Source organism: Trachemys scripta, chromosome 1 (genome assembly GCF_013100865.1).
Source record: "Trachemys scripta elegans isolate TJP31775 chromosome 1, CAS_Tse_1.0, whole genome shotgun sequence".
Taxonomy (NCBI): Eukaryota; Metazoa; Chordata; order Testudines; family Emydidae; genus Trachemys; species Trachemys scripta.
The window spans coordinates 38413237-38426530 of NC_048298.1; the positions used below are offsets into that span (position 1 = coordinate 38413237).

The 13294-nt window shown below is 41.2% G+C and overlaps 1 protein-coding gene across 2 annotated transcripts in view; it reads left to right on the forward strand.

Moving 5' to 3' along the window:
• Window positions 1-310: 310 nt before the first annotated feature.
• The window catches only part of GRM8 (glutamate metabotropic receptor 8), a 491761-nt gene continuing 478777 nt past the window's right edge, over window positions 311-13294 (forward strand). The window contains exons 1-2 of one of the 2 annotated variants that reach the window (XM_034767874.1): window positions 311-445; window positions 9631-10478. In XM_034767874.1, the coding sequence (XP_034623765.1) occupies window positions 9969-10478 (510 nt within the window). In that variant the 5' untranslated portion in view covers window positions 311-445; window positions 9631-9968. The remainder of the gene's footprint in view (window positions 446-9630; window positions 10479-13294) is intronic. The other variant, XM_034767884.1, reaches the window with a different exon arrangement.

Consider the following 13294-nt stretch of genomic DNA (forward strand, 5'->3'; position numbering starts at 1 on the left):
TGTTAACTGCAGTGTGTGCAAAAGGAGGCGAAAGCTTGTAAGACATGGGAGGCGGGGTACCCGAGTCTGAGCCTTCATAGCCAGATCCAGGGGGCTTCCTATCGGCGGGGTTGGTTTATTCTGCATCCCAGATGTGATTTGCTTGGCGCTAAACGGCGGGGATTATCCTGCGAGATCCCGCGCAGGGAAAGCTCCCTTTGCCCCTGGCCAGGCTGAGTGCCTGATAAGAGGTGGATTAGGAGGAGAGTTAGACAGACCAATAGCGGCTGCCAGTGGGTGTATTTGTTATTCACATGGAAGAGACTTCGCGTCGTGCTCTGGAATCGCTGCCTCTTTCAGCACCAAGAACAGCTACAAGTGCAGCTCCTCGCGCGCCGGCATGCACTGAAATGGGGCTGAGAGCCACCGAGCCGGCTCCTTCCCAGCAGCTTCTTCCAGAGCCAGGGTAAGACCCGGGGGGAGTGTGTGTGTGTGCGGGGAGCCAGAGCCCCCACTATGCTAAGAGCGCGGGGGCTGCAGCTATTTATCCGAGTGTTGGATGCATCAAGTTGGCCCATTCTTGGAGTTTGGTGATTTGATTTACTGCGAGGGGGAGGAAATTAATCGGGGTATCCAAACCCAGGCTGGCGATTGGGGAGAGGCGAACAATGGTCCTTTGCTTAGATTCATTTCAAATGCCAAGAGGGGGCAATCCAGAGCTCAGCCCTTGCGGGTGAAAGGCAAAGCAGTTGGGCTAAGAGATCAGCACTGAGGTTTGAGCTCGAAGCGGTCCCTAAAAGTTTTTTTCCGGGGTGTTTTTGGTGGGCGAGGAGGCATCCGGGCTGGTTTTGCTTGGCTGCTCTACAGTGTTCTGCAGCAGCATTGAAATAGCTCTCCTGGCTACCTGTCCCGGTCTGAGCAGCGGCTCCTTCAGCTGACGGTACCGGGGAAGATCGCTGAGACGCGGATTGTAGGGTAATTACCGAATGCTATTTCCCAACGGTAGGTTAGGGCGGCTTTGATTAATTCCCGGGACTTCTTCCACCGTTTCTCAGCAATACGGACATGCAACTATTTTTGATCGAATGGAGGCTCAAGGTATTTGTACCATTTTTTTGGGGGGGGGGCAGGGGAGAAGGAGAGAGGGAAGTCAACAAATAAGCGTCAATGCAAGTTTTGTCCTAGTTAATATCTTCTGCTAGAGACTAGTATCTGCTTGATCTGTGGGGCTTGAAATAGCCTGGGATTTTATTGTCAATTGCCTCCTAAAACCAGCTCGAATTAAACGGCACGTTAAAAAAAAAAATACACAACGAGCAAAGAACTATCCTAGCAAGGACATTTGTAGCCCTGAATTTCAAGATTCCCCCCTTCCTCCTTTAAACGCATCCTATTATAAACCACAACGAGGGGAAGTTTTCCCTTAGAAGCACCCGAGCTTTCCACCTCCTTGTTTGTTTCGGTTTCTGCGCGCTGGGCGGATAAAATCACATAAAGTATTTAACTTGTTTATTAAATGCATAGTAATAAACACTGGATGAGTGCAGGAAGCTGCTGCCACAAACTTCTATTCTAGCAGGGTGGGGATATCTAGGGCTGGGACGCGTAGGTAAGGGCACCAAGGATTCCCTTCTTTCTGTTATTTTCAGTAGCTTTTGTTTTTTTCTTTTCTTTCTTTTTTTTTTTTTTTTAAAAGCAGCCTGATTCTGTCCCCTTTCCCCAGCGTTAGGTAATTCGAACCCCAGGCACTACCAGAAAGGAGCCGGGCGGAATGTTTGTTAGAAGACAGAAAGCCCCCTTAGCAATACTGAACCCAAATCCATCTGCTCAGCGAAACAGCGCGAAGATCCCTCGCAGCCTGTTCGAAGCTGCTGAAAATATATACTAGAACCCCACAAGATACTGGCTGGCTGGCACGTGCCGGCTTGTGTCAATGAAACAGCCACCAAACTGCGCAAGATATAACAGATCCCCCTGACAGCCAACATGAATTACTTCAATCCGGTTGCAAGTACCTGCGGGGGGTATAGATATGGGGGGGGACCGGGTGGGGGTGGGGGGGGGGGGGATCCCTCTACTTCCTTGATGTTTCTCACAATACTCAACCCAAAATAAGGCTGTTAATAGAGAGGAATCTGCACCTCTCCAAAGTAATCTCACCTCTGTTTGGGAAGTGTTAGCTCTCCCACTGGATGATGAGTCTTTTCACAGCATTGTGCATGTGTTTAATGTGAGAGTCATAAGTGTTTGCAAGGGCTGCGTGAATAACGCATAACCCTCCCCCCAACCACCAATGAAAATCGCTAACCGATCCGAATTGCACGCAGACTCGGCACAGGATGGGCATTTGGCGTTGGAAAGCTTCTGACCTTTGGAATTGGGGATTCGTTAAAATAATATTTGTTTTTTCTTCAGTAATAACCTGTCCCATTAAAAGTGACCACTTAATTTAAGGAGAAAAAGAAATCGCCTGTAGCTGTGCATAGAGGCTGCTGATCATGTATAACCAAATAGCGGAAAGTTTGTTTATTTCACGTTAGATTCTTTTTTTTTAATTAACGGTAATGAACAACAGGAGCATTTGGTTCTAATCTGGTCATTTGCATAACTACCTTGCACACCACTATTTGGGTTCTAAGGAAGATTGGTGGGTAGTAAAACAGTTAAAATACTACAGCTGCTAATGATAATGAAAGACGCCAGGAATAGTGGGGATAGCTTAGCTTAGTGTTTTAATAGAATTCCTCAAAAACAGAAGCTAATTGGTATGGTAGACGTGAGTGTGGGAAGATAAAAATGGCTTAGTTAAGTAAAAGTAGAGAACAATAGAGAGCTCCCTGCTAAGAAGGCTAACACCCTAGATAATGGTTGATTTTTGTGTAGTTTAGCTGGAAAAATTGGTGAAATGCAGCTTATCCTATTTCACTGCTGAAATGGTTACTGGACCTTTTCACTATGCAGTAGAGGACCCTTCCAGGTGGAACTAGTCTAAAAGATCTACTTAATGTTTAAGCACTTTGAGGTGCTGGGATGAAAAAGGGCTACAGAAGTACAGAGTATCGTTATTAATATAAAGGCAGCCAGTAAAGAAGAGGGAAAGGAAAGATCTGCCACAAAGAAAGCAAATGAGGACGCTGAATGTTTCAACTGAGATATTGGATGTGCAAATTAAACCTGCTCATAGGCAGCTTTGACTGTGTATTGGCACTTATACAGCCCGTAACCCAAGCTGACAATGACCTTGGCAGTATTAGGATGGTAATTTTTATGTTGGGATGAAATTATTCTTGAGCAATTTTGACAGTGTATTAGGCACAAGCAGATTTTCCTTTTAATATTAACTTTCCTGTGCCACCTAATTATTTTTCTGGGACAAATATATTTCTCAGAGCTGTTGCAAAAAACAAACAAAAAAAAAAAAAAAACAACCCCCCCCACTATTCTGCACTTACATTTGAGTTCCCCACTGTCCCTGTCAGGGTGTTCCAGGTCCTGGTTGAAGCACGGAATCTTGCTCTAAACTACAGCTACAGCTGATGGCCAGAGATTTGAACTCTGGTGAAGAAACTACTCTAGGCTGACCTGGAAAATTTCACTGGTCTTCTTCACCTGTTAGACCAGGGGTGAAAAATCAAGTCTGAAAGGTGTGAATATTGATAGAGTTTGTTCAGTTGTAAGATCAGTCAGGGACAGAGAGAAATGCTTACTATGATTTTCCTTTGGAAGATTTGTGTATTAGCTTTAACCTTTTATTAGGCCCACACTTGGAGAGGATTTGTTTTGGTTTTTAAAGATAGCTTGTTTAAAAGATGGAGATTCACAGGGTAGGATGTGAAGGCAGAAGCTCTGGCGATACTTGAAGTTGCCTTGAGAAGAGTCTGAAATAGACTGATCTGAGACGTTTCTCCCATGCCGTATGATGAAAAAATAGTTCATATGGAGTGGATGCTGATGGTGACTTGCCTTGGTTTTTTTATTGTGTAAAGGGTACCCTCAGCAGGAAGAAGTGATGAAATCCTTACTCATAGGACTGAAGTAAATGGGACTACTATAAATAAGGAGTACTCCTCAGGGGTGCGGGAACAATTTGTATAGTGGGGGTGCTGAGGGCCATTGAACCAAACTGTAAACCCTGTATATAATGGAAACCACTTGAAGCTGGGGGTGCGGCAGCACCTCTAGTTCCAGAACCTAAGGTACTCCTTCAAGTTAGGGTTTTAAGAGTGAGGGCCTAAGACTTCTACAATCCACTTACATTGTTAACAAAAAGAATCTGCTTTTATATGAAATTCAAATTGTTGTGTTCAACTGGCAACACCTTTACATGATATATAGTTCTCTTCACATATTTTCTCATCACTGAATATAGTGCACTGTAAGAGAAAATATTTCCCAGGAAAATATGAGAGTTAGCCAGGGCTGGCTCCAGGCACCAGCCGAGTAAGCTCGTGCTTGGGGTGGCAGATTCTACGGGGCGGCATTCTGCCCAATCCTAGGGCAGCACGGCTGCTTTTTTTTGTTTGTTTGTTTTGTTCGCCGATCCGGCCACCCTGTAGGGGGTGGTGGTGCGGAGGATGGGAGCACCCTGCTGGGAGCGGGCTGCACACTCTGTCTGCCCCAGCCAGTGTCAGGTCTGTAGCAAGCCCGGCAGGGCAGCCCGCGTCCTTCCCTCCTCGCTGAACGGAGCGGCACGGAGCCCTCCCGGCAGCCGGTGTGGCGGTTGGGGCCGAGTGGCAAGTGCCTCATTGAAGCCCTGGCCGCTCCCCTTCTCTCTCTCTCTCTCTCTCCCCCCAACTCCTTCCCCCACCCCCTCACTAGCCGGGGCATGTCTGCAGCACAGGGAGTCTCCCTGCACCCTGGCTCCGGCCGCTCCGCAGGTTTTTTTTTTTTTTTTCCTGCTTTGCCGCTCTGGCCAGGCTGCAGGATTTTTTTTTTTTTTTTGCTTGGGGCGGCAAAAAAGCCAGAGCCTGCCCTGGTGTTAGCATAAAAACTAGGCAGATAACAGTCTGTTACTATAAATATCTTATTTTCATATTACAAAGAGGAAAGTCAAAAATATTTGCAAGATCCTCTCCCCAAAAGTTTGGAATGGAAGGTTTTTACATTCTCGTTTTATGAAACCAAATCAATTTTTCATAAATCTGAACAATTTTGTGGGTTATCACTTGAAAAGAAGATACATTTGAGCAAAAATAGCCTCTCCTTTTCTCAAAAATACTGTTTTTTAAAAACAAAACTTTGATATGATTTAATGAAAACCTCATCAGCTCTTCAAAATGCTGTGAAAAGTGAAATCCAGGAAATGTGAAATTGCCTCAAACATAATCGTCAATATTTTCTTATAGAAAAAAGTTGCTCTTTTCACACAGTCCCAGTAAAGAGTCATGTCTTTAAACTGTCGAACAGGTCATCGAGATCCATGAAACTAGATCAGTGGTTTTCAAACCCAGTACTGGGTCACGGAATGTAAGGCACTGGGTCGCGGTGGTTTTGGTCAGCACCACCGACCGGGCCGTTAAAAGTCCCATCAGCGGTGCTGCTCAGATAAGGCAGGCTAGTCCCTACCTGTTCTGACACCACGCTGCGCCCCAGAAGCGGCCAGCTGTAGGTCCAGCTCCTAGGCGGGGGAGCCAGGGGGCTCCACACGCTGCCCCTGCTGCGAGCACTGGCCAATGGGAGCTGGGCGGGAAGTGCGAGCAAGAGCCACAGGGAGCTGCTTGCATGCCTTCGCCTAGGAGCCGGACCTGCTGCTGGCTGCTCTCGGGGCGCAGTGTGGTCTGCGGTGCCAGGACAGGCAGGAAGCCTGCCTTAGTACCCCCACTGCACTGCTGACCGGGAGCTGCCTGAGGTAATCCTGCACCCCAACCCCGTGCACCAATCCCCTTCCATAGCCTTGAATCCCCCCCAAAGCAGGAGCCCCTTCCTGCATCCCAAGCCCCTCATCCCCAGCACCACCCCAGAGCCTGCACCCCCAGCCCAGAGCCCTGACCCCCCTCCTGCACCCCAACCCTCTGCCCCAGCCCTGAGCCCCCCCAAATTCAGACAACCCTCCTGCACCCCATGCCCCTCATTCTCAGCCCCACCCCGCAGACCTCACCCCTGCACCCCAACTCTGCCCCAGCTCTGAGCCCCTCCCACATCCCAAACCCCTCATCCCCAGCTCCATTGGGTCATGGGCATCAACAATTTTCTTCAACTAGGTCAGGAGAAAAAAAGTTTGAAAACCACTGAACTAGAGGAAACATATTTCCCTATTTGTAATGCATAGAGTGCTACTTGAAATCACAGCGTGGGCATATGTGATTTTAAGAATATTTTTTGTGGGAGGATCTCGTCATATATTTGTATTCATTTTACTGACACTACTGTAAATTAAAGGTCACTCTTTCAGTAGTTTTGTTACCAAAATAAAGCCACTGCCTAATCCATTTAATTATTTATCATTTCAGCTTATTATTTAGAGTTCTTTATATTAATGAACTCCAGTAACGAGACTGACTAGTGTAGAAGTAATGAGTTTGTGATCAGAATAATGAACTGTCTTATTACATAGTGCGCATGTGCGCACACTGTCATTGCAGTATTCATGAGACCTTGCTTAGTACAACACTGAACTCCAGTTTGTACTGAGCTCGAATCTTCTATAACCATGCTTTACCAAACAAGAAATAGTAATATTCTTAAAGATCTGGGTGATTGCTGAAGGAAGTACTTTCAGAAGTTAAACATTATCCTAGTTCCGTGATAAAAGCTTCCATCTCCCCCCTCACCACACCTATTTATGTATTAAAATGAATGTACATGATAATCTATGGAAATTTGTAATGTAAACTTTGCTTTAAAAAGCACTTAAATTCAGCTACTACCGGATACAATTTTAAGGCAATTAAGAGCAAGCAACCTGTGATCTTTTATGTTGACTTGAAGTGCTGCTGTGTGTTGCACTTCCTCTTGAATCTATATGCTCAGTGCTGAGGAGATATGTACATTTCTTCTCTGAAGTTATTTCCCAGTGAGCACTGACTACCACTATAAAAAACCTGGTAAATTGGGAACACATTTGGATTAATCCAGATTTATGGTCAGTCAGAAAGGGATTATATTGTACTTTGAATGGAAACTCTGAACATGAAACACAATTGTCTGGATTTATAGCACAGAAGGTTAATATTTTTTCATATAAGTAAAAATCATTGATAAAAATGAAATGAATTTAAATAAAACTTTCTACTTAGCTATACAGGCTCACAACAACATAGTTGTAAAACTTAATCAATATAGCCAAAGTGATGTGATACGAATAAATTAGGCAATATAATAAAAGCTTTGATTTCTTAGAAGACATACAATAAGACAAAATCTATTAAAATTTAAAATTAATGCTTTATAATGAATTTCCCTTCCATTTTATAGGCAAGTTATGGCCATTAACATCATGAAATACACACTTCTTTTTGAAAATTAACAATATTGAATGATAGAATGCATGATGACTAATACTCAAGAATTATGTAGTATTGCAAAATGCTTATTATGAGATTTTTTTTAACCTTCCAATTATTCTAAATTTACTCATCCTAGATAAGCTACTGGGCCTACTTGTACTCCCAAAAATCCTTTAGAAGTCAAGTCCACTGTGTTTGACCTACCACTGTACATGTGTATAAGGACTGATACCTATTTCTGACGCTTCAATTTCTGAGTAGAATATTCTTCATTAGAAATGGACTTTGGTCTAACCATGCAGCCAAATGACACATGGAAAAAAAGAAGCAGTTTTCTTATGAATATTCTGAGACATTTTAAATTCTCTACTCTTGCCTCCAAAATTTCAGCATATTGTTAAATATGAGCTGTTTTAAATTTTGTTAATTCAAAGAACTGATTCTGAAATCCTTGAAAAGTGGTGCTAGTATGTATAGTCTAAAGACGTGGCTGTTCATAATGAACAGGGGATCAGTAAAGAAGTATCTCTGTAGATTACTTTAGATGTTAAGATGATCAGTTCTGATTGGTTAATGGTTCTCTTGTACTCACCAATATATTTTGAGCCAATTTCTGCCCTCAGTTACTCTGATGTAAATCGGGATCAACTCAACTGACTCCAATGTAGATTTGTACTTGGGTAACTGAGAGCAAATTTTGTCCTACCATCTTTAAAGCTGAAAATAAACTCATTGGGCTAAAGCCTGTACTCATTTATATCTTGTATATTTACAGAGAGGCCAATGAGATTATGTCAGTCAGCACAGATTTTGATCCATTTAGATTCAATCCCCAAGTAAATTCAAACAAACTAAATATTTAGAGGCATTGAAAGTTTTATGCTTCATGCACTTCGGCACTTTAATATTCCCTTTTATTCACAGCAATTATACATGGTTCAATTTCAAGTCTTTGTTTTGTTACCGATCTTGGTGAGCTACTTCTACTTAGATGACACTCTACAACCAATCTTTTTCACAGGCCTTCAAACATCCATTATTTTAGAATTCTTCTGTAGCTTCTGTGATTTGAGTAAAATTTGTTTTGAGAAAATTGAGGAACAAAATAATATTTAGTGGAAGATGATCAGTTTAAGGGATTATAGAATCACATTTTTATTTATATTATAGCAAGTCATATTAAGACAAAAGGGGCTCAACCCCTCCCCCCAATTATGATATCCTTGGTACTTGTAACAAAATGCATTTGGTGCTAGACTTTTTAAAATACAGGTGCTAATTAGGTAATTTAAATGTCTAAAAAACTAACACAATCAAGTTAACAAAGTTAGTTACTGGTGCTTAGATACCAAGCTAATAGATACCTTAAAATATTTAAGATAGTGTCACTCTGATTTTTAGATACAGGGTGAATTCCTGGCCCCATTCAAATCAATGGGAGTTTTTCAATTGGTGTTAGTGAAGCAAGGATTTCACCCCAATTTTGCACACTCAAATCCAAGCACAAAACGGAGGCCCTGTTAATGTCGGGCCTCAAATTAAGTAAAATATAATTGAAAATATATACCTTATCTGGTCAAATATATTGCGAAACTTTGGCTTGGGAACTTATTATTTTCCCATTAACTATATTCAGAGTTTGAAATTATTATTGTTTATGGAGCACTATAGATGTACATGGAACTGAACAGAAAATGAGTTGTGCCAGAGAAGTAACACCATTACTATCAAGTGCTTCAAAAACTCAAGTGTGTGCTTAAGTTTATGCACATTAGTAGGCTGCTGAATTCAATGAGACTACTAAGTGTAAATCTTTGCAGGGGAAGAGCCTTAGACTGTGATAGGATGAATGGGTCCAATACAATATATTGTGAGATTTAATATATTGCAGAACAAAACCCAAAGAGGTATATAGTCTTTGTATCTAAATGTTTCATGCAGTGCAATTGTAAATAAAAATTACTGATCTGACTGAGTATCAAGCTAGGCTTTGTTACCTCAGTGTTGCTTCTGCTTTGCTGCTATCATCAATCTCTCAGCTTTTAGTACAGTGCAACCAGGTGTTCAAATTCACAGTGGGCCAAGAATTAGTCCCTTACATAATGTGGAAAGTAAAACCTATGCAATGTAACTCATATTCCAAAGTAAATACTGTTGACAAGCACAAAACTGCTGAACTAAATAATATTTTTCACTGATTTTTCAGGAGTACCTCAGCTGCAGGGCAAAATGCAAGGACATGAGTCGTTGACTTCCTTCCAGCATCAGAGCCATAGATATTAATCTATATTTCAACTTCAATCTACAATAGCTGAAAACACCTCACCACAAAACAAATTAACCCATGGTACTGATGGACGTTTTTTGTAAAACATATTTTAAGAACTTTTGTTGAGATCTATTTTCTACTTGTGGCACAATTCTATATTGTTACTTATTGGGCACTGATGGTAGCTTTCAGAAGGTGCTGCTTCAAATGGTCCACCTCCTCTTTTAGCAAGAAGGAACTTCGGGTCTTGGATAGCAACAACGTCTGCGGGAAAAATGGTATACGAAGGAAAGCGGCTCGTCTCCTGCCATTGTTTCTTCCTATTAACAGCCAAATTCTACTGGATACTCAGTATGATGCAAAGAACTCATGGCCAGGAATATGCCCACTCTATTCGACTGGATGGGGACATCATCTTGGGAGGACTGTTCCCTGTCCATGCAAAAGGGGATAGAGGGGTGCCTTGTGGGGAGCTGAAGAAGGAGAAGGGGATCCACAGACTAGAGGCAATGCTATATGCAATAGATCAGATCAATAAGGACCCCGATCTTCTTGCCAATATCACTTTAGGTGTCCGGATCCTAGATACTTGTTCCAGGGACACTTATGCATTGGAGCAGTCCTTAACGTTTGTGCAAGCTTTGATAGAGAAAGATGGTTCAGATGTGAAATGTGCTAATGGAGACCCACCTATTTTCACTAAGCCAGACAAGATATCAGGTGTAATAGGTGCTGCTGCAAGTTCTGTATCCATCATGGTTGCTAATATTTTAAGACTTTTTAAGGTAGGTAAAGTTTTCTACTCTTCATTTAAATACCAACTATCATGATAATAAGTAATATGACTGTGGCATTTCCATTTTCATAAATAAAGGGCCAAAATCAGAAGTTCTTGCCTAGTTATTTCTCAAACAAAGCATTGAGCAATGATAGAAGGCATTATTCTTTGAGATGTGGGGTGCCTCTTGCAAAGTGCTAAGCACTCTCAACTCTCACTGGCTACACTAGGCGTTGCAAGTTCTCAGCATCTTGCAGGAATCATTCAGTACATCAGCCCTGGGCAAACACTATGGGATTTCACTCAAACTGTGTACTTGTTAATATAATTACTGCCCTACTGTTTAGTCCAGTGGACAGATTACATGTATAGCGCCACTGACTGCAGTAGAGCAAAAGGGGCTTCTCATGTGTGTAAGATGCTCAGGATTTGGCCCAGGGTTGTCAATGTTTGCTTCATAACTTAGTATTTTCAAGGATCTAGAACTCAGTAGTTAAATTTAATCTCAGGGAAACTGTTTTCTTAAAAGGGAAGAGTCTGTCAGGAGTTATACCCCTATATAGAGTCTCATCTAATCTGCTAGAAGTTAGGACCATTATTAAATATATGATCTTTCTAAAAGAAAACAGAGTTGTCCTTTTAAGAATTTTTTCTGTCTTGGGGTGAGTATCTGACAAGTAACTAGACCATAAATCAGGCTAATCATGCTGGATATTTTGAAAACAAAAATTCTAAGGGTATGAAGTTTTATAAATTGGCTATCACACCTGTATTATTTTACCATCAGATCTGAGAGCTGAAAGGCATAACAGGGAATCCCAGGGATACTTTCACAGGCCAATGTTTTATATTGGATGTGTACCTGCTCCACATTGGGACAAATGGATCCTCATCTAGGAAGCGTTTTGACCAAAAAAGGGGACAATTGTACTATGTTGCCCCACTAGCTGAGAACTCACTGTTCAAAGCCTGGGATAAATGTTAGGCCAGTTCACTTGAAATATTTACTCATCGTCCTCAGCTGTGGTGCAGTTACTGTAAATGTTGCATACATGTATCTGCAGACATGTATTTGTTAAAGTAAGTGTTTTAATTGAAACACAAGCAGCTACAGTCAAGAATGTAAGATAGACTTGGCATATACTCTTGAGTACTTTAGTTCCACAGTTTTTTGGGGAGCAGTTTGAGACAGATATATTCACATCCTCATATGTCATGCTATTTAAAGTGATATCATACAGTTTATTAAAATCTACTGTGCTAAAAATTCCAAATGGAAGAAATATCTCTTGGCGTAAACATACTTATATATAAAAATGAGGTATGCACTATGGCCTGATTCAGAAAAGCACTTAAAGTGATTAAGGACTGAAGTTTTATTGACATTTGATTGACATTTAACATTTGCTTAAAGTTAATAGTGAATAGATGTCAGATTTCTTACATATTTAAGCATGTGCTGACGTGCCTTGCTGAATTAGGGACTGTGCCTTTTAGCTTCAATGAGATATGTCACATGCTAGTGATAATATGACCCCCTTCTCACATGAGGCCTATTCCAAAGTCCACTGATGTTTTCAACTTGTGAAATTTCACAGCTGTTGGATGGACATAATGAGTCCAATTTTTGTTTAACTAGTTACAGACTTATACTTTCCAGATTCGTCCTCGGTTTAACTCCCCTGACTTAAATGGAATTACACCATGGATGAATTTGACTCAGAAAGTCTGAAAATATAACAAGCTATACATTATGCATGCAAAATGAGCCTGCTTCCATGGACTTCAAAGGGTTTGGGTCATGCCCAATATGCAAAGAGGGTACATATCTTCACCTAATGGGATACAATAACCTTTCTAGAAATATTTTCAATTTGGTCTTAGTGAAAAAAGGAGGTTAAATATAAAAATAACATGAAAGTTATACTCAGGCTAGATTCACTCTTGCTTTGCACCTTGTGGTATTATTTATGTATGTGCACAGTGGTTGTAAAATGCTACCATTCTGATGTGATACCATTTTGCACTCACTCCGCATGTGTATAAATGACTACGCAAAGCTGCAAAACAATTGACCACCAGGCCCATGATGTTTTACTGTGACAAGCACCCCCAAAACATTACAAGTAGTACTTTGTCAAACTGATTATGACTGAAAAATAAAGTCTGTTGGAATGAGGCGAGAATGGCATGTTGGCTATGTTTTAATTCTTTATTTTTTGTCATTGCTAATCTTTTTTCTGTATTTAATTCTATGTTCTTCAATACTAGATCTGACCCACTTTGCATATTTCCAAGATAATCAAATGAAACGTTTAAATATAAATCCATTTGTAGGAGGACCAGATAATTTCTCTAAATGGGAAAATATGCTTGTAATAAACTAGTGATTTGATTTGCATGTCTAGTCAAATGAAGTGTTACGAAGCATTGTCTCTTCTCTTGAAATCTTAATCACTCCTGTACATTTCACAAGGTGATATTTTTTCTATTCAGACTAGTTACCAGTTTTGGTAGATCACTTCAGTCCAAGAGTTGTGTTGACATACTATTCTTTGTTTTCAGTGTGCTTTATTATGTTCTACAGTATAAACAGTTGAAAGGTGAGCCTGCCACATCTACACTTGTCAATTTGGATGGACGGATGAATGAATTCTAATCAATAAACTCAGTTGGAAGTGATTGGTCAGCTAACATTTAATTTTAAATTCTGCTTGATGGTAAACAGATAATGGTAAATTGAACGCTAGATGCTTCCAGTACACACAGTGGCTGTAGCTTCTGTCTGAAACTGTTACTGTTCCATTGTCTGTTAATATTCAT